Raw genomic sequence first — 23,319 nt, forward strand, 5'->3', positions numbered from 1 at the left:
CTCATGTTATAATCTGAGTTCGAGTATGAAAAAGATGACAAGAGCATCTCTACTTTCAGAGTTCCTTCAGCCTGGAAAAAGGACAATCTCTAGGGTTAGTTGCTGGGTCTGTTTTCCTGAACATTGGTTTATCTTGTTTCCTTTGTCTTGGGCCAAACGGGGTATGTCTGTCGCTTATCCGTCCTGTTTATGCATGATGAACGAACGAACGATCTCGTCTGCTTTGCACTGGTTTATTTGCTGGGAAATGCAATGCTTTGAGTCACCTTCAACTCTGATCTTATCTTACCACAGAAATGCTGATGGTTTCTGCGGCTAATAAACCGACTGAAGCTGATTTGTTATGAGAGAAAAACACTGTTCCATATGGCTGCAGAGTCTCCGAGTCTGTGTCCTGAACAGTTGGATGCGTTTACGTTTCACCAGAGCTGAGAATGAACGCTGAAATAATGCAGGTCTGTTCCAAATCGGAGCAGGCACCTTATAGATTTCTGCAGCTTACTATTTCCTCTCTTCCAAATTATAGACGTTTTGGATTTCCTAGATACATTGATTTTATTATGTATCAAAACATAATACCTATTTAAATGCATAACAAAAGCTACATATCTAAAAAAGCCAAAACATCTCGTAATTTGAAATGGCAGGAGTAGAATTTGGTGGTAGGCAAGGACAGAATGGATACAATTGCTGAACAATAATGATAGTATTCCTATAGATTGTCCAAGCGCGATCACCCATTCCAAACCTCCAACCAAATGCACCCATCAGATGCAACGTGATATCACAAGGGCGAGGCTTCGAAGTTCTAATACTGCTGTTCTGTTAACATCCATCACTAATGCCAGTATAAAGGATACATATATACTATAGATTCAGAACAAATGCCATGCAAACAAAAATCCCAAAAAGGGGAGTGAGGTGTGAAATTGATAATCTGAATATCCAGAACCCATCTCAACACGCTTTACAAGCAACGAGGACAACATTATGCAAAGCAAGATACATGCTGCTTCGACTAACCAAACTACCTATGTTCCTATTCCTCATCAGAAGAGTCACTTAAAGGAACCTTTTTTCCCCTCACTGGCCGCAGAAGAATCCTACCCATAAAACATAAAAGGACAGTTAAGAGAAAAAAGGCAAAGTGCCACTTTTGGGCCAACAGGAAAAAGAACACATAAATGAGGAGACATTACCTTCATTTTGTCCCATTCCTTCAATTTAGAACCAAGCATGTATGTGTCACGAAGAGGTGCCCATGCTGGTTCATCTTCATCTTTGCCAGTATGCTAGAAAGGGCAAATCAATTATGAGAAAGACAGCTCAAGGCATTAAGATTCACTTACAAAGCAAATATTGCACCAGCTAGTAACACCTGTTAGGCTAAAGACTAACCACACAAATTGTCACCTGACCTGTAAAGTTCTAGCTAAGAAAATCATGAAAATCTAGAATGCTAATTTTACCACTACAGTCCGGCTGTGTTATCCTTGCCACACGGGATGATAGGATTCCTGATCCTACCGGCAACGTTGCGAAGCTTGTATGGGTGTGAGGGAGGAGGAGCAGGCCTGGAGCCTCGCTGCCGGCGGCTGGGCGCCGTCGCGAGGTAGTAGGCGTGGAAGATGACAGGGAGGGCGGCTAGGGCAAATCCCGGCTCCCTGGGGGAAGCCGGAAACAATTAAGATTGTTTCTGCTTAATTCTCAATAATCCCAATTACAATAATTTATACTCTAAAATATCCTTTTACGGAATAACCCTCAAGCTAATAGATAAATATTTATTCCCTGTAAACAATAACTAAACGGGCCTATTCAGCCACTATTGGGCCGGTTGCGCCTCTTATACTGTACACCGGTCATAACATCTCTTCCCTCCTCGGCAAACAGCTCGTCCTCGAGCTGGACCTCAGGATATTGCTCCTTGAATTCTTTCAGCGGCTCCCAGGTCGCATCATCCGCTGGAAGCCCCTGCCACTGGACAAGAACGCGCCATGCGCCGCGACTGAGTTGAGCGCGCAGCACGCGCTCAGGCGCCTGAAGAAGGCGGCCATCCTGCACCGGCGGAAGAGGAACTGGAGCAGTCGGGGGAGCTCCCGTGTAGGCCTTGAGCTGACTGACATGGAAGACGTCATGAAGGCGAGCGCCGGCAGGAAGTTGTAGACGGTATGCCACCGGCCCGACGCGCTCGAGCACCATGAACGGCCCAGCGTAGCATGGGCGGAGCTTGCCCTTGGAGTGCGCGACGAGGACCTGCATAGGACGGTGGAGGAGACGCAGCAGCACCCAGGCGCCCACCTCGAAGGACACGTCGCGGTGATGCTCGTCATAGTACCGCTTGGCGTACTGCTGTGCCTAAAGGAGACGCTCCCGGACCTCCTCCAGGAACGCGTCGCGATCGCGAAGCATCGTGTCAGCCGCCTGAGTCTGAGCCGCCCCATGCTGGAGCGGAAGGAGGGGCGGTGGGGGCGGCCGTAGACCACTTCGAACGGCGTTGCCCGGAGCGCCGTCTGGAAGGACGTGTTGTAGCAGTACTCCACCCAAGAAAGCCAGTCGACCCAGGAGCGAGGACGATCCCCGGTGACGCAGCGTAGGTACATCACGATGATCCGGTTGACCACCTCGGACTGCCCATCCGTCTGTGGATGGAAAGCCGTACTCAAACGCTGCTTCACGCCTGAAAGCTTGAAGAGATCACGCCACAAATTGCTGGTGAAGACGGGGTCGCGGTCGCTGACGATGGAGGTGGGGAAGCCGTGGAGGCGCACAATGCCATCGAAGAAGGCACGCGCCACCGACGCAGCCGTGTAGGGGTGGCTGAGGGCGATGAAGTGCGCGTACTTGGAGAACCGATCAACCACCGTTAGGATGACCGATTTGCCATGCACCTTGGGAAGGCCATCGACGAAGTCCATAGAGATGTCCGCCCACACCTGCGATGGAACAGCCAAGGGCTGGAGCAACCCCGCTGGGTGCGTTGTCGGCGTCTTGTTCCGCTGGCACGTGTCGCAAGAGCGGACGTAGTCCTGCACCAGAACGCGGTCACCTGGGAAGTAGAAGTCTTGGCGGAGGCGAACGAGGGTCTTCTGTATGCCCTCATGGCCAGCCTGATGTGCCAGCGCAACCACCTGGGGACGGAGGTCGCCATGTGCCGGGATGAAGACACGCTTGCCGTGGAGCAGCAGCCCGTCCTCGGCGCGCCACGGAGCATCCAGCACCCCGCTGGACAGCTGCTGGAGGAGTTCACCGGCCTCCTGGTCCAGCGCCAATGCCGCCCTGATGTCGTCGTAGAGACGGAAGGAGGGTCCGGACACAGCCAGCGCCGTGGGGCCGTCCTCGTCACGGCGGGAGAGCGCGTCGGCGGCGGTGTTGAGGCGCCCCGGCCGGTACTCGACGGTGAAGTCGAACCCGAACAACTTGCTGAGCCACTGATGTTGAGGAACCGTGGACAGCCGTTGATCGAGGAGGAACTTCAAGCTGTAGTGGTCGGTGCGGACGAGGAAGCGGCGGCCCCAGAGGTACGGCCGCCAATGGCGCACAGCCTGGACCAAGCCGATGAGCTCGCGCTCGTAAGCCGCCAGCTTGATGTGACGGGCAGCGAACGGCCGACTGAAGAAGGCCAGGGGACCCGCCCCCTGGTGCAGCACCGCGCCGAAGCCGGTGCCGGAGGCGTCGCAGTCGACCACGAACTGACGATCAAAGTCCGGCATCTGCAACACAGGAGCCGATGATAAAGCGCGCTTGAGGCTGGAGAACGCCGCGTCAGCCGCCTCATCCCAGGCGAACGCCTCCTTGCGCAGGAGACGTGTGAGGGGCGCAGCGATGGACCCGAAGTCCTTAATGAACTTTCTGTAGTAGCCGGCCAGCCCCAAGAAGCCCCGTACGCCGCGGGGTGAGCGGGGGGCCGGCCAAGCTGTGACCGCCTCCACCTTGTCGCTGTCCATGGCGACGCCGTCTTTGGAGATGACGTGGCCCAAGTAGGCCACGGAGGAGGCGCCGAAGGAGCACTTGGACCGCTTGAGAAACAAACCATGCGCGCGAAGGGCGCTGAGGACGAGGCCGACGTGCTGGAGGTGTGCTGCCCATGATGCGCTGTAGATGAGGATGTCATCAAAGAAAACCAGCACAAACCTGCGGAGGAATGGCCGAAGGACGTCGTTCATCAGCGCCTGGAAGGTTGCCGGCGCATTGCAGAGGCCAAACGGCATGACCAGGAACTCGAAGTGCCCATGGTGAGTGCGGAACGCTGTCTTGGCGATGTCCTCATGGTGCATGCGCACCTGATGATAGCCCGAACAGAGGTCAAGCTTGGTGAAGTACTTGGCGCCGTGTAGTTCATCGAGGAGCTCGTCGACCACCGGAATCGGGAACTTATCCTTTGATGTTTTATCGTTGAGAGCCCTGTAGTCGATGCAGAAGCGCCAGGAGCCATCCGCCTTCCTGACCAGAAGGACAGGGGCCGAGAATGGGGACGTAGAGGGCCGGATGATGCCCTGTTCCAGCATGATGGCGCATTGACGCTCGAGCTCATCCTTCTGCAGCTGTGGATATCTGTACGGCCTGACCGCCACCGGTGCCGTGCCAGGAAGGAGATGGATCCGATGGTCGTATGGCCGCACGGGCGGCAAGCCGCGCGGCTCCTCAAAGATGGCGCCGTGCTGCTGTAGTAATCTGTCCAGCAAGGGCCGGGGCTGGTCGGTCGCGTCCGTGGCCAGCAGGTGTTGAGACGCCGGTGGAGAGCCTTCGCACTGCCATGTAATGCGTCGGTTGTTCTGCTGGAAGGACACCGTGTGGGCGTCGAAGTCCCAGGTGAGCGGCCCCAAGGTGCGCAAGAAGTCGACGCCGAGGATGAAGTCGAAGCAGCCCAACGCGAGGCCGACGCAGGTGACCGGGTAGGACGCGCCACCGATGGAGAGGGGTACGTCGCGGCCGATCCCCTCGCATGGCAGGCGCTCCCCGCTGGCGACGGTGACATGGAGGTGCGTGGCTCCCGAGGAAGAGAGCCCCAAACGGCGCATCACGTGGCCCTGGAGGAACGTATGCGTGGACCCGGTGTCCAGCAAGGCGAGGAGTCGTTCGCCCTTCAGCGACACAGGCAGGAGCATTGTGTTTTCCGTTCGAATGCCTGCTAGAGCATACATCGAGACAACAAGGGCATTAGCCGTAGGCTCCTCTGCCGGCGTAGCCGAATCTTCTGGTGGCACAGCCCCTTCATCTTCGGCGGTCGCGGATTCGTCGACGGTCTCGAGGTAGAAAAGGCGCTTGCACACGTGTCCCCGCGCATACTGCTCGTCACAATTGAAGCAGAGGCCCTGGCGTCGCCGCTCCAATTGTTCCGCCGGAGTCAGACGTCGAAATCGCGGCTGACCGGTGGCCGCAGGGGACAGGGCCGGCGACTGGTTGGCAGGAGCCCCTCCCGTTGCTGGGGCAGCAATGGACGGCCGTGGAGGTGGTCGCCCACCCCGCTGTTGTGGCGGCTGCGCCGGCATGAAGGCCGCCGCTCGGCGCTCGAAGGCCCGCGCGAGGTACATCGCGGTCTGCAGGTCAGGCGGGTGCTGCAGCTCGACGTCCACCTGGATGTGCTCCGGAAGACCGCCGACGTAGAGCTCGGCCTTCTGCCGTGGGTTCAGATCACGCGCATGGCAGAGAACCGCGTTGTAGCGGTTGGAGTACTCCTGTGCCGAGGAAATGAAGGGCAGCCGCGCGAGTTGAGCGAGTCGTGTGCCCTGCGTTGGGGGCCCGAAGCGGAGTTGACACAAGGCGCGAAAACAATCCCAAGCTGGCATGCCTTCATCCTGCTCCAACGCGTAGTACCACGTCTGGGCGTCTCCGCGGAGGTGGTACGAGGCGAGCCAGGTCCGGTCCGAGTCGAGGGTTCGCTGTCCGCGGAAGAATTGATCACAGTGGTTCAACCAATTGGGTGGGTCGACGCTGCCATCAAACGTCGGGAACTCCAGCTTGTAGAAACGCGGTGGCGCGTGAGCTCCGTGGACAGCTGTGGCGGCGGGAGCGCCACCCTCCATGGCGATAGCCATCGCTGCCTCGTTCCCAGAAGTCAGCGCAGCCGAGGATGGGGCGCGTCTGTAGAAGAGGTTGCCCGCAGCGTCGCCGTAGAAGACGCCGGGGGCGAGAGGCAGGGACACATCCCCACCCTCAAGGGCATGCGGTGGTGGCGCCGTTGACGTGGAAGTAGCCATGGTGTAGATCGGAGCGGCTGCGGAGCCCGCCATCGCCCATGACGGGATTGGTGACGGCGAAGGCGGCCACGGGAGCATGTGGAGGGGGAGTCCAGTGCTCGGAAGCCCCGGCAGACTCACGGGCGGCACCGCCGCGGAGTGATCTGCGGGCGCGGCAGCCGGCGCGGGGAGGGTGGGTTGCGGCGGGGGCGGTGGAGGCAATGACGCGGGCGGAGGGCGTTGCTGCGTGAGCCCCGTCCAGGCGGCTTGCATCGCCGCGATACTCCGGTTCATCACGGCCATATTCGCCGACATCTCGGCGACAACCTCGGCGAGGGAGTCCAGCGTAAGGGGCCGGGCACCCGAGGACGCAGGGGAGGCGGCCGCAGAGGATACCGCCGACACGGCGGGGGCAGAGGATTGCGGCAGCGGAGGGAGTGGAGGAGAACCTGACATAGCTGATACCAGGTTGATAGGATTCCTGATCCTACCGGCAACGTTGCGAAGCTTGTATGGGTGTGAGGGAGGAGGAGCAGGCCTGGAGCCTCGCTGCCGGCGGCTGGGCGCCGTCGCGAGGTAGTAGGCGTGGAAGATGACAGGGAGGGCGGCTAGGGCAAATCCCGGCTCCCTGGGGGAAGCCGGAAACAATTAAGATTGTTTCTGCTTAATTCTCAATAATCCCAATTACAATAATTTATACTCTAAAATATCCTTTTACGGAATAACCCTCAAGCTAATAGATAAATATTTATTCCCTGTAAACAATAACTAAACGGGCCTATTCAGCCACTATTGGGCCGGTTGCGCCTCTTATACTGTACACCGGTCATAACACGGGAAACAACTAATCTTTAGACCATTTTTTCTAACAACAAACCGTTTTTAAACCAATGAAAATTTTAATCTAATATTTGAATCTGAGGCCGTTGAAACATGTGCTCATGGTTTAATACTACTAAACCAGTTACTCCAATGGTTATGGTTGCCAGGTCTAGTCAGCCATCCTGTCCAGTTAGCCTATTAAAGCAAAATCACAACAGCTAAGTGGCGCCCCACACCTAAGTGGATACCTTATAGAAAATTGATTAAGTGTGGTTACTCTTATTGCAATGAACTTGCCCAAACAATGAACTAGCAAGTTAAGCTAGTTTTATCAGTAATACAGCTTTAGTAACTATCGGTTTGATTGCTTATACACCCTATAGAAATATTGTGGCTAGTACAAAGCCTGCCATTCAACAAATCCTGATCTAGTAATGCTGCATGTCAAAAATCCTCATCACAACAATAAAACATTCAACAGGGAAGGGAGTGTACAATTTAGCTTGATCTCCATGATGCTAAAGGTTGAGATTCAAGTGCATAGAGGGTAGTGTGCTATAGCTATAGATTGAAATTCATGTGAAGTCATAATAAAATTTCTCAGGCATCAATCAATATATGTAGATGTGGAAAGTGGGTGGTGTGTTCTTGTAACTAGTTTGGCAAATGCCATGGCAGTGAGACATCAGTGACATATTGTCCAAATAAGGAGTCACCCAAGAAATAATTTGCAGTAGGTACCTTGGAAAAATTGGAAGATGCCTTGCTCTTTTTATCTTGACGAGATGGCATATCCAGTTCCGCGAGGAAGGTGTTTTTTCTTTCTTTTTCTAGAACTGTCAGGAGTTATCAGCAAATCATTCAGAATATTAGGATACGATCATTGCTGGCGCATCTCAAAATGAAATGCATAAACATAAACACAGTGTGTACAACAAAAGTTTGATATAACAGTATAACACAGTACTGCACTGCAATGAAATGCAGCAGATGCTGTCGTTGTTTGGACCTCTTATAATTTGTATGTTTGAGTAATCAAGCGAGCGCACATCTATTTGCATTCATTGAATCATATATAGAAGAATATTCAGTGGTCCATCATTTGTGGGTTTTGTAGGTCCAGCTAACATAGTCCTACACTGCATAAGAACAAGAAGAATACAAACCAACCCCAGTATGAGTTCAAGTTCTAGATAAGACCAAATTTGATGAGTGCCTATTTCATGAGAAAAAGGCTCTGCTGGAGAAATGAAAATGCACTAGCTTTATATTATATAAGAAAAATGTTTCAAGCTAAATAAAAATATTCTAGAAGTAGAAACAAAATAGATACATATCACATATCTCCAAAATGGATGCATAGTAAGGAATTTTATAAACTAAGAGAATTTATAATACCAAATTGGATTTTAACATCTAAAGGCATACAAACACTATGATATCTATTTGACGACTTCGGTGACATATTCCATGCTGGCTATGTGCCCAGGACTTTCCTGGTTTAAGATCAAGTAACACATACATTATGTCTTGTTTGTAGCCACGTTTTCTAAGTCGCTGTTGTCCAAGTCACTCATGTGTAACCTGGACAGCGGCAACTTGCGTGCCGTGGCTATAAGCAAGACAGAATGTATGCATTTCTTGATTTTGTACCAGGAAAGTCCTGTGCACATAGCCATCATGGAACATGGCACTGAAGTCATCAAATACATGTGATAGTCTGAATGCATTTAGAAGTTAAATCGAATGTGCTATTGTAAATTCTCTTACTTTAAATAATTCCTTACTATGCATCCAATTAGAGAGATGTGATACTATGCATCCATTTCATTTCTCACTGCTAGAATATTTTTATTTAACTTGAAACAATTTTATCATAAAGCTAGAGCATTTCTTTCTTTGGGCCGAAAATTTGGTTTCTTATCTTAATATTTCATTTCTCGAGCAGGACCTTTTTCTTCTCATGAAGAAGAACGACTCATTCATATGCTCAACTGTTGAAATAGTCCAGGCCTTGCTCTACTAGCTGTACAGGATTTTTCTAGTATAAATAAATCCACCCTCCACCAAGTGTTTGGATAGGAACTCTGCATGTTGGATGTTACTCACTTAGTCTTTCCTTAATTTAACACAAGAACTCAACAACATTAATTATCACATCTATAATGCAGAAATAACTAAAAGCCTCTAAGAAGGCATGCAAGAAATGTGCTATATAGCTTCCAGCCAAGCATAATTCTATATATGGCACTGAAAATTAGAGTTTTAGCAGATGCAGCGTAGAATAAAATGAACAGTGCAATTCATAGACTCCAAAAAAAGGAGAGGAGGAACGGCTATAGCATAGTAGAGCGAGGAGGTCAACATCATACCTTTGGCATCTTTAGTCCTTGATGGGTTCAAATCTTTCCGAGGTTTTTGTGCCATGCTCACCTGGAAAGAAAAGGCGATTGCGGTAACTATCAACCCATTGGTGCAAAATATACTAATATCCATGTAAGTTGTTTTCCACTATCATTTAGTACGTAAGTGAAGCCATTTTGAACATTGGACAAAATAATTATATCTATTGAACAAACATGGAGTGGCAAGTGGTTAGAGGGTTCTCTGTCCTAACACCTAGAATACTACTGTACCTACTTTCATATAATCGATGAACACCCAAAACCAGCACAGAAGCAAGAATAGGTGGAGTAAACGCAGTTCAGCTCACTAAAATGAAGAAAAGCAGCATGTAGAGTTTAAAAGTCACAGGGACCGAGATAAGATTGGTGTGCTTACCGCATTGAAAAGCCTGACGACTGATTGACCGTGGCCAAACAATCCATGTAAATAAACACATTTCAGTCAACAACACATTGAATTTGGTAAATCTGTAATCTGAGAGAAAACGTGAGGTACTTAAAACAGAGCATTACCCCCCTTGGTTGCAACCTTGACGAGCTCCTTCTCTGTGCTGTCCAAGTGGTCTTTAGGTATGACATGGCCCTTTTCTGCTGCCTAAATTTTCCTTCCACCAAGCAAGAGCAAATTAATTAATGGCTTGCAGTAACCACATTTCAAGGAGAGCGCACCTAATGTGCAAGGAGTATGAAGGCTATATACCACTCGCTTCTCCTTTCGAGACTCTCCCTTGGGCTTGTGCTCCTCCACCTCCTCGGCTAACTTGGCGGCCACCAATGTCTTGTGCGCTGACATGATTGGACCCTAATGAGAGAGAAACTTGTTAGCAGTCTTGCAGAGACAACCCACATTTTTCTTCCTCTGTTTCGTATCTACTGATTGCCCGTCGTACACCAGCCAGCCAGCCAGACAACAAATGATGAAATGCGGCGAATCTATATCCGAAGAAATGAAGGCTGGGGATTACCAGGGGATTGTCGGGGAGTTTCTTGGACATGATCTTGAGGAAGGCGACGCGGAACGCCCTGCAGCCTTGCTCGAACCTCGTGACGGCCGAGCTGGAGGCCCCCTCCTCTTCGTCCTCCTCCGGCTCGGAGTGGGAGAGGGCCTCGTCATCGTCGCCGTCGTCGTCACCGCGGCGGCGGCGGGGATTCGGCGGGTGCTCCTGCTGCTGATCGTCGTCATCTTCCTCTTCATCGTCGGAGTTGTAGTCGCGAGCGCGCTTCCGGAGCAGGTTGAGGAACTTGGCGCTGGGCTTGTTGCGGCGGCGGCGGACAGAGTCATCCTGGTCGGAGCGCGCGAGCTTCTTCTTCTTCTTATTGCCCTTGGGTTGCCTCTTGCGCTTGCCGGGGTTCGGGGCGGCCGCGGCGGCGGGCGGAGGAGCTGACAGAGTCTGGGGAGTGGCCGCCATGGATGGCCTGGCTAGGGTTTAGGGCTCTAGCAGCGGCAGTGGAGCGGTGGCGGCGGCGTCTGCTGATGCTTTCCCTGCTTCCTTCTCCCCGCCCACTGCCGCGCGGCCCGAGGATATTAGTCGGATGGCTAGGCCTGGGCCTGGGCCTGGGCCTCACCGTCCGTGGCTGCTGGGCTGAATTCAATGGGCCGGGCCGGCTTGGTTTTCTTTCTGAATCGTTTTTTCTTTTCTAAGGGCTCCTTTGGACAAAGGAAAAACATAGGAACAAAGAAATGAATCTATGAAATTAGCCTTTGTAAAATCTAGTCTCTAAATTATCCAATTGAAGAGGCTGTTAGAGAGTTTTTTTTCATCAAAATCTCTATTCCTATAAATTAGGAAAGATATAAAGAGTCTTTTGGAGATGCTCTTAGGATTGCCATGGGATGCATGAAAATATAGGAATTTTGGAGGAAAACATGAAAACTTTCCTGTGTGTCTATCTCTCTTTTCTGGTTCCTGCATTTTTCCTGTGTGCCATCCAAAGGCTATATTATAAAAAATCTACATTACAGATTCCTCTAGGATTGCAAGTTTCATGCAACTCTAATTCTGTGTTTTCCTTATTCAGGTGTTTTGAGAATCATGTGTTCCAAAGGCTTCGTAAAAAGCTGAATCGTTTTCTGCAAGTATATATAGGCGCAAATAGGAAGCAAATATAGTAGTAGTAATATCATCATTATTTGTTTGGCAAAGAACGATAATTTGCTAAAACAGTACAAACTGTTTTCAGTCCCATATGTACGGTTTTTATTTTTTTCCAAAAAAAAACACGATAAACCCTAAAAACAAGCCCAGATAAACTATAGATTGAAATGCACCATTTTGGTCCTTAAACTTTTTCCATATTCTTGTCAAGTTCACTGTACATCCAACCATAAACTTGAATGAACCACTTAGGGGCCGTTTGGATCTTTTCACTCGAAGGAATTAAAATCTACTTAATAAATTAGGCTATTTGGCTTGAAATTTGACATTCCACCACTTTCTGAAGTTTATATATAAACCTACCTCAAATTTATAGGGCGGGAGATGAAAATTGATTTGAACCGGGTGCTAATTTTTTTTCCCCCACCGAGGACTACCGGATGCTAGTCTGCAACTCATTAAAAAGAAAGATTCTAAAAAATATATTTGCAAAAAGAAAGGCCTGGATGATTGGCTGTCAACTGGGCAATGGGCAGCCGTATTATTCGAGTATCATCATCCTCGCAGTGACAAGTTTGAGTAACGCTGGCCACATCATGCAAACAGTGACAGGCAAAGGCATTCTAGTATTATTTCTTAATTCTTATCACCAGACAATAGCCAGCCGCCCAGCCCTCTTGGGCTCTTGGCCGGTTTGCCCTTGCCCGCGGTCAACCGACTGGAGGTCATCAAGGTGCCGCCGATCCAATCAATCACAGACAGCTGAGTCAGCCAACAACAACTCCTGCCCACTCTTATGCGCATATCAGCAGCCAGAACAGGCAGCTTCTTCACAAGTCACAACTGAAGCAAAACAGCACAGGCTTGAGTTGGCCATGTTCAGCTCTCACCTCTGCCAGCAGCAACCCGTCAGCTGAGACCCAGAGGTCAGAGATCAGGTCAGTTCAGTGGCTTCTCTTCTGCTTTCTCACTGCGTGCAGCATGCCTGCCTTCCACTTTGATACTTAGATTCAAGTTTCCGTATTGTTCCATGCTAATTCCCAGAAAAAAAAAAACACTCCCATCCGCCTGAAAATACACAAACAAAAAGCAGCACTTATGATTCTTCTTTTGCTTCCTTTTTTCGGTCGATCTCGTGTTGCCATCTATTTCTAGCTCGGTGCTCAACAAGGTTCTTATCGTCCCTGTTATGTTATGACTGGACAGGAATCAAGGCCCTGGACCTACCAGTTAAAGGTTCCTAGTAGTTTTGCCGTCAACAACCTAGGACCACAGATTTATAGGTGCTAGCACCTCAGAGACATGAACTGAACTACTAACTTCAGTTCAGGCACTCTCAAAATCAGCAACATGGACTGGAGAGAACAAGTGTTCAACATTTACGAACAAAACCCCCAAAAGCAGCTGCCAACAAGTCCTCCATTCGGTGGCACCACCACCACCAGCAGCAGCAGCAGCCAAGCATCATGGAAGCAAATCCCTCCAAACCCTTATCAAGTTCAGCGAAAGAAGATAAAGTTCATCTGCAGCTTTGGCGGCGTGTTCTTACCAAGGCCAAGTGACGGGGAGCTCCGGTATGTTGGTGGCGAGAGGCATCTGGTTCGGATTGACCGGGACATGTCATGGCGCGAGCTGATCTGCAAGACAACAAAGCTAATCAGGCGGGATCACACGATCAAGTACCATCTCCCAGGGGAGCAACTGAACATGCTCATTTCCATCACCTCTGAAGATGACCTTCGCAACATGATTGATGAGTGCATATTTCTAGAAGCAAGCAGAGAGAGACTTACCATGTACCTTTTCTCCGCGAACGAGGATGAGCATGGTGTGCACTTCCTTGTCACACGCTCATCATCCGAGGAGGAAAAGGAAGCACACTTCATTGCTCTCGTCAATGGACTCGCCGCACCAGTTGTGGCATCAAGAATGCACAGCCTTGGGAGCACGTCAGCCAGTGATCTAGATCAGGTGATGCTTGGCGCCAAAGAGGATAGGTTGCCGGCAGGCATGGAAGAGGAATATTCAATGCACATCAAAGGCAAGCCCTCGCAAGGGATCGTTGTAGAACTGCCAAAAACATCAAGTGGGCCACTGGAGAAGACACTTCCAACACCAAAATTCCTGACACGGAAGGCCAGAAAAGATAATGTGCAAAACAGGGAAGGCAACCTGATCACCTCTGGTAGAAATGTTCACTTTGGTCCATGTGTGCCATCTGAATCCACACATGCAGCTACGAGAGGGACCAGTAGTGATCATGCTGTCTCAAGACATCAGCCAGAAATGCAGCAAACTACTACAACTATAACTGGAAAGGGCCATCAAGCTACAGGATCTCAGGAAAAAGGATCACTGAGAAAAGAGCTGCTGATACCACTAGACAGCAGCAATGTGAACATATCATCATCTAATTCAAGTCCAACACCCCATACAAATCAATCCGTGTTTGTTATACTTGAATCTTCATCAAGGGGCTCCCAGAAAACGGTGAATCAACAAACAAGCTCTGATAATAAGAAGATGAGACCAGAAAGGAATAGCACCCAGGAAGAAGGTATATCTCATTCAGCAGCAGCAACAGAACCACCAAGAAATAACAACAACTTTCAATTGCATAATAAGACGGAGATACCCGAACATAGTCCTGAGTCTGCTTCTCCTATGCACTGCCATGATGATATGGACATCAGTTCAAACTTGCATACTATGGAGAAGTCAATTGCAATCATCAGCATGAAGCAGCAACAGCCTGCAGTTCCTAATACGTGTGGTAACACTCCAGAGAAAGATCATCCATCCAAGACTACCAGCAATAGCAGTGAAACATTACTTTCTAGCCCTTTTACATCTTCAGACAAGAGAACTGAGCCGAAACCAAATACTCTAGTGCGTGCTTTGAGCGAGAGACAACAAGAACGGCCCAATGAACAACCGTCAAAAGTGATCAAGTCTCGGTCAGTTGGTGCTAATAGTCCTCAGATCATAGTTCTGCCACAAGAAGCTAAAGACAACATCGCACCGTTGATCTCAGAGCATGAAGTACATCAGCGCATTTCTTTTTATATGCTGATTTGAAAATATTACCTTGCTGCATAACTTAAAAATATGTTTTCCCTGGTAGGAACATGAAACCAAGAACAGTGAACAAGATAGTCTGAAAAATGCAGATTTGGGCAGAGGTCTTACAAGTAATGTCCAGGTTTGTAGTCAACTTCTGTAATATGTAACATAGCCACTTGAAGCTCAGGAAAAATAACTGAAAGGATCAAAAGAAACAGGTAAAAATGATAATTGGTTCGTAAAACAAGATTTAATGCGTGTATACAAAAGAAAGGGTTTATAAGCAAATATCCAAGGACATTCCTACATTTCCGCAATAAATAGAAATTATGCAGTACTTATTCCTGAAATTAGTGACATATATGGCAGATAATAAGCAATGAGGACCTCGAAGATCTCCGTGAGATGGGATCCGGTGCATTCGGAACAGTTTTCCATGGAAAATGGAAGGGGACTGATGTTGCTATTAAACGGATAAAGAATAGTTGCTTTATGTTACCATCACCTCAAGCCGATAAGCTGGTAAGCCTCTATAATTCACCAGCATTTTTTGAGGGCACAGCCAAGGATCTTGTCCATGGTCAGTTTAAGAGGTATAACCCAGTGTCAATATTCTTCAAGGGTATCATGTTATGTACTGATGTTTCATATTATTATCTGAACCGAGAAATAAGGTTACATATCCCTGATTCCATTCTCCTCTAAACAACCTAAACTGCATGTTATTGGACATGAACCATACAGGACAAGCAGTCAGCTGGCTGCTATGTTTGGCCGCAAATATTAGCTAGCAGCCACAGATTTATTATCTTGATACAGGATTCAGAATCAAATATTCTATATAGAAATTACTCTCACTAAATGCTAATCAAAAGAACACAAGGACTGTTGCTTTATCCATCATAAGAAATACAACATGTGCAAACATGCAGATTACGGAATTTTGGAGAGAAGCAGCCATCCTCTCGAAACTTCACCACCCGAACATTCTGGCATTTTATGGAGTTGTAAATAACGGACCTGAGGCAACAGTAGCTACTGTAACAGAATTCATGGTCAATGGATCTCTCAAGAAAGTCCTCCTTCGCAAGGACAAGTATCTTGATTGGCGCAAACGGATAATGCTTGCAATGGATGCAGCCATTGGGATGGAGTACTTGCACTCCAAGGACATTGTCCACTTTGATTTGAAATGTGATAACTTGCTAGTGAATGTTAAGGATCCATCTCGTCCCATTTGCAAGGTAAGTTACAACACAACTCAGTAAAATTTGTTTCATCTCAAGTTCTAAATGCATTGCTGACAAAAGATAAGTTCAGTATGGCATGAAAGCTGAAATTTAGCATACAGCTGGAGTTGATGCACATAACAGAGAATCAATTACTACAGGTTGCTGATTTTGGCTTATCGAAGATGAAACAAGCCACCCTTGTTTCTGGTGGAATGAGAGGAACACTTCCATGGATGGCCCCAGAGTTGCTAACAATGAGTAGCACTAAAGTATCTGAAAAGGTACTGTTCTGACTCTTTGACATAATTAAAGCCTAACAGCAAGAAATTCACCAAAATTTAAGTTTACCAATGCAAAGTTGCAGACAGAAATAATAAGGTGAATTGCTTGGTTCCTACATGGACATTCTTTTTTCTAATTGCTAGACCAAATACATGTTTTTTTTTGTGTTGGCACAGATTGATGTCTATTCTTTTGGCATTGTAATGTGGGAAATTATCACAGGCGAGGATCCATATGATGGCATGCACTATGGAGGAGTGATAGGTATGCTTATGTTAAGATGAAACCTTACTTCTGAACAAGGACACCACACCTTTGTTGCTGACAGCATCCTATGTATGAGTATGAGTGATTTGCTTGATGCAAATTTAAAATATGGACTTTCAAAGCAACTTGATGTCCCACAGGCCACAACCACAGCATTCAATGTATGGACAGCAGCTATTGATTTCACACAACTAGAGGCTTTTTGAAAGTTTTTATATGCCACTTGCTGTCTCATTTCGTAGATTACTGATGCTCACATTACCACACAACCAAAGGAATAACATATATCCATTATATTATATCCATAAAGCCAGAATGACGCATTAACACTCCCTCATATAAATTTCCTATCACCCCATTCTATATTTCACTTGACTGAGAAGCCCAGGTTGGTGAAATGTTGTGCCTTGACCAGTTTGATTTCCAAAATCATCAAAGTTATCATAAAGAACTTCCAGGAAATATTTTTGCCTGGGTTGTCAATGGTGCCAAAGATAGCTTGGACTATGTCCTAGTTTTTAGGAGTCAACTAACTAGCCAGTTCCAGGCCTAGTGTTGAAAACCAGCAGCCTTATTGAAGTTGCTGGATTCAAGAAATTGATATAAAGATTTGCATATTCTTCTGGATGCATTCTCATACAGATAGCGATGGTGTCTAAGGATACAGAATAATGCACCATACCTTTTGTCTGCGTGGTATGCAGGGGGTATTTTGAGCAACACACTACGGCCACCAGTGCCAACTTCATGTAACCCAGAATGGAGGAAACTGATGGAACAATGCTGGTCAACTGAACCTGAGAGACGCCCTTCGTTCACCGAAGTTGCATCTCGTCTTCGTGCCATCCTAGAAGCAAGCCAGAGGGAATCTCCACGTTAATAATCTGCATGGACAACGCTCTGCATCTGTATACATATTACCTCCCAGAGCTTGACACAGTCATGGATATTTGTTCTGAAACTAGTATCAAGTCTCAGCATGAAAATGTAAACCCCAGTTTCCCCAAAGTTAAAAACGGGCAGTGTACATTGATTTGGCACCCCCATGTACTGAATTTGAATGCTGCTGTGTTGTTACTTTTTTATAAAAAAAAAGAGAAAAAAATCTGCTGTGTTGTTACTTAACCTGTAGATCCAAATGAGACTAGAACTTTCACAAATATTTGCCTATTCTTTTATAATATGTAAATTTGAATGCTTCGCTAAAATCAATACGCAGTCGATTCCCGCGGAGGAACAAAACAAAATATATCGAGGCAGCAGAACTGAAGTCATGTACCTGCCAGCCAAAGAAGCGGGGCTTGCTGAAAAGCGCATCAACGACTCCGGCGTTTCGTCGAGCATCTTGAGAGCGGGAGAAAAAATGGTGCCATCGACCTGGCGCTGACCGTGACCCCGGCCACTAGTGCCTCGCCTCCGACCACGACCACGACAAGCGCGGTGGCCGCTGCCGGTGGCGACCCACCTACCTGACTTGGCACCGTGGGTGGCTTCGGCGTCCGAATGGTGTCTCCAAAATCCAAACTGTGGATTTGCGTGCGACGATGCGGGAGCAGTCGAGCGGAGGAGCTGGTGCGCCGTACGTTGGGGGTAGTGACCGTGGATCCGTCGGAGGAAAAAAAAAAGTTATTTTGATTCAATGCCATTACAATTTCCGTGCTTCGAAGATTTGCCATTATAATTCAGCTATTTGGAAATTTGTTATTATAATTATTGAAGTTGCTAATAATTGCCATTATGGACGTATCCAACGTCCTTAGACCCACATGCAGGTGTTGCATGCATACTGTATTTCCGTATTGACCGAATTGCCCCTGTGGACAATAGGATAAGGCATCCTGGCCATACGACCGATTCAGCCCCCAAGACAAACCCTACCAGCTCAATTCGTTTCTCGGCGGCGGCTGCTCTCCAGGCCGGTGTGGGCGCAGGTGGCCGGCGGCTGCTCTCCAGGCCGGTGAGGGCGCAGGCGGGTGCCAGGCGCAGGTAGGCGAAGGCGGCTCTCTAGGCCTGGCGCGGGAGGTCGCGGGTGGTTGCAGGCGCAGGCAAGCGGTGGCGGGCGCAGGCGCAGGCAAGCGGTCGTCGTAGGTGGTAGTCCCCTGCTCGTCGTCCCCGTTGGTGCTGGTCCTCTGCGACTCCTCCCCGACGGAGCGCCTGGCCACCAGCCGCCACTCGTCGTCCTCCTCGCTGCAGATTCGGCCATGGCGACCAAGGGGAAGCTCGGGGAGGCACCGACGGCTGCTCTCCTACGCTGCAGGGCATCTCCCGGCCGCCCACTTGCGCGTCGCGCCCTGGCCCGACACCCGACGACCCTGCTGACCACCCCCATCCGCACGGGCAGCAGGAGCCGCCGCCGGCTCGTGCCTTGCCGAGCCCGTGTGGCAGTGCGTCACGGCGACCGCGGATGGAGCTCGGGCACCGCGCCGCTGCACCGCGTCGTGGCTTGGATGCGCCGGCGAGCTCCTCTGGACCACCCCGCGGCAACGACCTCGCCCATGGTTGCCGGCCATCCCCGCCCCTACCCGTGGCTCCACTGAATCTCGCTCGCATAGCTCCAGACGGAGTGTCTCCAGTTGCCCTCAGCTTGAAGCTCTACTGCACACCGACGAGAAGACCTATAGTCATCGCGTCCTCTTCTCAGCGAGCTGCGGCGAGTTGCTCTGAATGTCTCTCTTCTATGAATGCTCTGAATGCCACGCAGCTACTCTAAATGCTCACTGCCTCCTGTCTACTCGGAATGTATGCTTGATCTAAATGCCTGAATGTTAGCTGCCTGAATGTAGTTGCTGCCTTTAGCATGTTCAGTTTGTGATTCTGTTCTAATGAAATCTTTTGTATTATGTGGTATGGTTACCATTTCGACGGCTTTTGATTTGTCAATTCTGGCCTATGTATTGTGCTTGATAAGTTCAGGCGTGAATTGTGTTGTAGCTTTGAAGGAATTTGTGTTCAGGTTTCTCAGAAAACAGCATTTGCATGTGCTGAAGTAGTGCCTGCTCTAGCCACCAGAGCTGCAGCACCTGCCTTCGCAGCGACCGCATGTGCCAGCTGCGCCCGCCACGACTGCCTCCGCAGCGTCCGCTCGTCGCGCCTGTTGCGCCCACCGCGACTGCCTCCGCAGCGTCCGCCCGCCGCGCTAGTTGCGCCCACCGCGACGGCCTCCGCAGCGTCCGCCCACCTCCACCGCATCACCTACGCCCGCCACCGCCGCGCCTGCCTCCGCAGTGACGGCCCACCTGCGACTGCTCGCATGCCGTGACCGGCAGCCTGCACCCACGCCGGTCTGCAAAGCCGCCACCGGCGAGACCTGAATCAAGGCTGCTGGAAAGCCAGTACGCCCCCGGTCTTGTTCAGCCACGGTCTGGCAAGCTCGACGGCGGCCGTGGCAGACAGCAGAGGTCGGTGGCGGTACGCCGGCCATCTCCGGCTATAGCACACTCAGGCGAGGATGGCTACTCCATCCTAGTGACCTAGCGAAGCTACACGGCGTAGGTGAGGGCTCGGGGTGGCGTTGGTGAGCTCTGCCGCGTGCATGGCCATGCGGCGACGCACGGAGCACGGCAGTGCTTATGCTGTTTCGGCTAAACAGCGGTGAAAGGCGAGTCTCCATCATGACATTAGCGAGGCCTAGAGTTACTCGATCTAAGGCGCATGAGAAAGGAGGGAGACGGTGAACCAATTTGACGGCGGCGAGCTTGAGTGCCACAACGACAATGGCGGGCGCGGGCGGAGCGGTGGCTCGTTTCGGTGTCGTCATGTGGTGGTGTCATCCCTAACTCTAGCCTAAGCTTCTATACTCTAGCGCGGTGCTGGACCAAAGAAAACAAAGGCCTCTAATGCAGTGGGATGGCGAGGCCACGGTGAGCCACGAGCGTGGCGACGCTCCGATGACGGCGGAGACTGCGGCGAGGCAAAATGTCGCTCTACCTGTGGTCAGTAGGTGGTGCTGGTGGCTCGAGGAGGTGGAGTGGATGGCACAGCAGCTATGGCCAAGATGAATCGGCCAGCGAGGCTGCATCGGTGATGAGTGGCTGCGGCGGTGCTCGACGCGGCGCTGCGGAGAGCAGAGCAAGAGGGAGAAGGCGAGGGCGGGTGAGTGGAGTGAGTGGTGGGTGCGTGGCGCTTAAGCACGTGTTCATTCCTGATCGGTCGGGCCAACACCGGCGTGCTGCCGCCACATGGCGGCCACGACGCCGCGCGCAGGCGCGAGTTTTGGTACCGCCATCACCGACTGAATGTGCAAGTTAACGATGATGTACTTCCTAATCCGTTCGTCCACTGCAAAAACTTCCTTAATGAAAGTTGTAGAGCTATATGAGATCTCTAACTTTGCTTTAAGGACCATCATCTAATTCTCACTAGTTAACAAACTACATTGCTCCAAAGTGAGGTACTTTGAAACTGAAAATCATTTCAACACTTAGAAAAATTTTCAAGTCTCAAAACAACATTATGTTGATACTTGTGAGCTATTTTTGAGCATGCTATGCACTGAATTAGACCTTGACCCAAAAATAAAAGTTGTTACTCTAGTCAAGTACTACAACTTTTATTTAGGTCATATAGCCATGCAAATAATCTAAGCTATTATTCAACTTTAGTCAAACTAGCATCATGAAAATGACATTTCAAATGAAACCAACACTTAGAAGCAAAATTGGCCTAGGTCATGAATACAAACATTGTTCCATTTACCATCCTAGATGTGTCTAAGGGGTTTTCATGACCTCACAACCATTTCATACATTGGTCATACATGATTGCAAGCATAAACATATATATAAGTAAACATTTCATGTGATAATGCATAAGAAGGAGATGGATTTTCATATGCTCTTGTTCATGAATGCTTGGATGATGCTTGTGCTCATGAAATGCAAGTGTCAATTACAATGCTTAACACAGAGGTGTTACAACCCTCCCCCTTATAGAAATCTCGTCCTAAGATCTGCAAGACCTACCATTCTTCATAAAAGGCAGGATAAACCTCACGTAAGTAATCCTCCTGTTCCCATGTGACATCTTGTTCACTGTGGTTATTCCACACCACTTTGTAAAACTTAATGATCTTGCTTCGTGTTACTCTTTCCATGTCTTCTAACACTCGGATTGGTTTCTCTTCATGCGTCAAATCCGATTGGAGCTTAATGTTGGTCGGTGCAATGGCTTCCTCAAGTATACGAAGACATCTTTTCAACTGAGAAACATGGAAGACATCGAATATCGCACTTATTTCTAGAGAAAGTTGTAACTTGTAAGCGATATTTCCTTTTCGTTCAATAATCTTGTATGGCCCCACATATCTAGACGCAAGCTTTCTTTTTACTCTAAATCTCTGCACTCCTTTCATGGGTGACACTTTTAAGTATACATAGTCTCCCACTTCAAAAGTTAGTGGTCTTCTTCTTTTATCGGCACAACTCTTTTGTCTTGACCGAGCTGCTTTCATATGTTGTTGGATAATGTGTACCTGCTCTTTAGCTTCGGTGACAAAGTCAATGCCAAAGTATCTTCTTTCGTCGAGCTCAATCCAATTCAAAGAAGTTCTACATTTCTGACTGTACAAAGCTTCAAAAGGAGCCATCTTGATGCTCACTTGATAACTGTTGTTGTAAGAGAACTCGGCTAAAGGTAGCCATTTCTCCCATGAACCCTTGGAAGATATAACACAAGCTCTCAACATATCTTCTAAGATTTGGTTCACTTGCTCGGTATGTCTCAAAGTTTGTGGATGGTATGTTGAACTTCTGATTAATTTAGTCCTCAATGCTTGGTGCAAGTGTTCCTAGAAACAAGCTATAAACTGTGGTCCCCGATCTGAGATTATGGTCCTAGGTACTCCATGTAGCCTCACGATCAAAGAAACGTATAGCTCAGCCTACTTTCCCACGTGATACCTTGTGTTCACCGGTATAAAATATGCTGACTTGGTGAGACGATCTACAATGAACCATATGGAATCGTGACCTTGTTGTGTCACCGGAAGGGCTGTAATAAAGTCTATACTTATTTCCTCCCATTTCTAGCCTAGGATAGGCAATGGTTGAAGTAATCCAGCAGATTTCAAATGAACGGCATTTACTCTACTGCAATTATCACACCTGGCAACATAGGTAGTGATATCTTTCTTCATCTTGGTCCACCAAAAATGGGTTTTTCAATCTTGATATATTTTGCTACTACCCGGATGGATAGACAACTTGGATGAATGAGCTTCATCTAAAATTTGATTTCTAAGCTCACGGTCTTTCGGTACCACAAGTCAGACCTCAAACCATAGCACACCTCTTCCATCTAACCTAAAATGCTTGGTTCCTTGCTCTTTCATCTTTCTCTTGATGTGAGATACACCTACATCTATCTTCTGTGGTTCTATGATTTTGCTCTTAAGTGAGCAACTCACAGTGATATTGTGCAGCACAATAGGATGTAACAAATTAAATCCATTTTCCAACAATGCTTCCAAAGTGTTGCAATGAGATTTCTGACTAAGTGCATCTGCTACAACATTGGCTTTTCCTGAATGGTAGTGCACTTCTAAATTGTAGTCCTTGATTAGCTCTAACCATCTTCGCTGTCTTATGTTCAGCTCAGGTTGAGTGAAGATATATTTAAGACTTTTGTGGTCAGTATATATGTGACATATGTTTTCCAACAAATAATGTCTCTATATCTTCAATGCATGAACAACTGCTATAAGCTCTAAATTGTGCGTAGGGTAATTGACTTCATGCTTTCTCAACTGCCAAGAAGCATAGGCAATAACTCGACCTTGTTGCATGAGCACACACCCCAAACCTATACCCGATGCATCATAGAACACATCAAAAGGCTTTTCAATGTTGGGTTATGCTAGAACAGGAGCTGTAGTTAACAAGGTCCTTAGGGTGTGAAAAGCAGTTTCACACTCTGGCGACCAACTAAACTTTTCATCCTTCTAAAGTAGTCTAATCATGGGCTTAGCTATCTTAGA

The 23,319-nt window shown here is 48.6% G+C and overlaps 2 protein-coding genes and 2 long non-coding RNA genes across 6 annotated transcripts; 1 reads left to right on the forward strand and 3 right to left on the reverse strand.

The window, feature by feature from the left end:
* Positions 1 to 779: 779 nt before the first annotated feature.
* LOC136549297 (uncharacterized) lies at positions 780 to 11,038 on the reverse strand. The gene is made up of 8 exons (XM_066540540.1): positions 10,372 to 11,038; positions 10,107 to 10,208; positions 9,920 to 10,001; positions 9,783 to 9,802; positions 9,374 to 9,434; positions 7,743 to 7,837; positions 1,200 to 1,292; positions 780 to 1,103 (listed from the first exon to the last, which is right to left on the reverse strand). The coding sequence occupies exons 1-8, from the start codon at positions 10,813 to 10,815 to the stop codon at positions 1,059 to 1,061; spliced, it is 942 nt and encodes a 313-aa protein (XP_066396637.1). The 5' UTR covers positions 10,816 to 11,038; the 3' UTR covers positions 780 to 1,058.
* A 910-nt stretch (positions 11,039 to 11,948) lies between these two features.
* LOC136549290 (uncharacterized) lies at positions 11,949 to 17,577 on the forward strand. 3 transcript variants are annotated; one of them, XM_066540533.1, is made up of 8 exons: positions 11,949 to 12,440; positions 12,709 to 14,544; positions 14,627 to 14,704; positions 14,935 to 15,087; positions 15,498 to 15,809; positions 15,956 to 16,078; positions 16,302 to 16,343; positions 17,051 to 17,188. In XM_066540533.1, the coding sequence occupies exons 2-7, from the start codon at positions 12,853 to 12,855 to the stop codon at positions 16,338 to 16,340; spliced, it is 2,397 nt and encodes a 798-aa protein (XP_066396630.1). In that variant the 5' UTR covers positions 11,949 to 12,440; positions 12,709 to 12,852; the 3' UTR covers positions 16,341 to 16,343; positions 17,051 to 17,188. The 3 variants fall into 3 exon arrangements, with proteins under 3 accessions (XP_066396630.1, XP_066396629.1, XP_066396628.1); XM_066540532.1 differs by having other exon boundaries at positions 11,950 to 12,440; positions 12,658 to 14,544; positions 16,256 to 16,343; positions 17,051 to 17,577; XM_066540531.1 differs by having other exon boundaries at positions 11,950 to 12,440; positions 16,256 to 16,343; positions 17,051 to 17,576.
* LOC136549304 (uncharacterized) lies at positions 12,436 to 13,422 on the reverse strand. Its single transcript, XR_010781868.1, has 3 exons — positions 13,296 to 13,422; positions 13,052 to 13,139; positions 12,436 to 12,570 (listed from the first exon to the last, which is right to left on the reverse strand). It is a non-coding gene; the product is annotated as an uncharacterized lncRNA (long non-coding RNA).
* LOC136549303 (uncharacterized) lies at positions 14,532 to 17,964 on the reverse strand. Its single transcript, XR_010781867.1, has 4 exons — positions 17,626 to 17,964; positions 17,029 to 17,193; positions 14,692 to 14,761; positions 14,532 to 14,619 (listed from the first exon to the last, which is right to left on the reverse strand). It is a non-coding gene; the product is annotated as an uncharacterized lncRNA (long non-coding RNA).
* Between the last annotated feature and the right edge of the window lie 5,355 nt (positions 17,965 to 23,319).

Source organism: Miscanthus floridulus, chromosome 4, assembly GCF_019320115.1.
Source record: "Miscanthus floridulus cultivar M001 chromosome 4, ASM1932011v1, whole genome shotgun sequence".
NCBI classification, from domain to species: Eukaryota; Viridiplantae; Streptophyta; class Magnoliopsida; order Poales; family Poaceae; genus Miscanthus; species Miscanthus floridulus.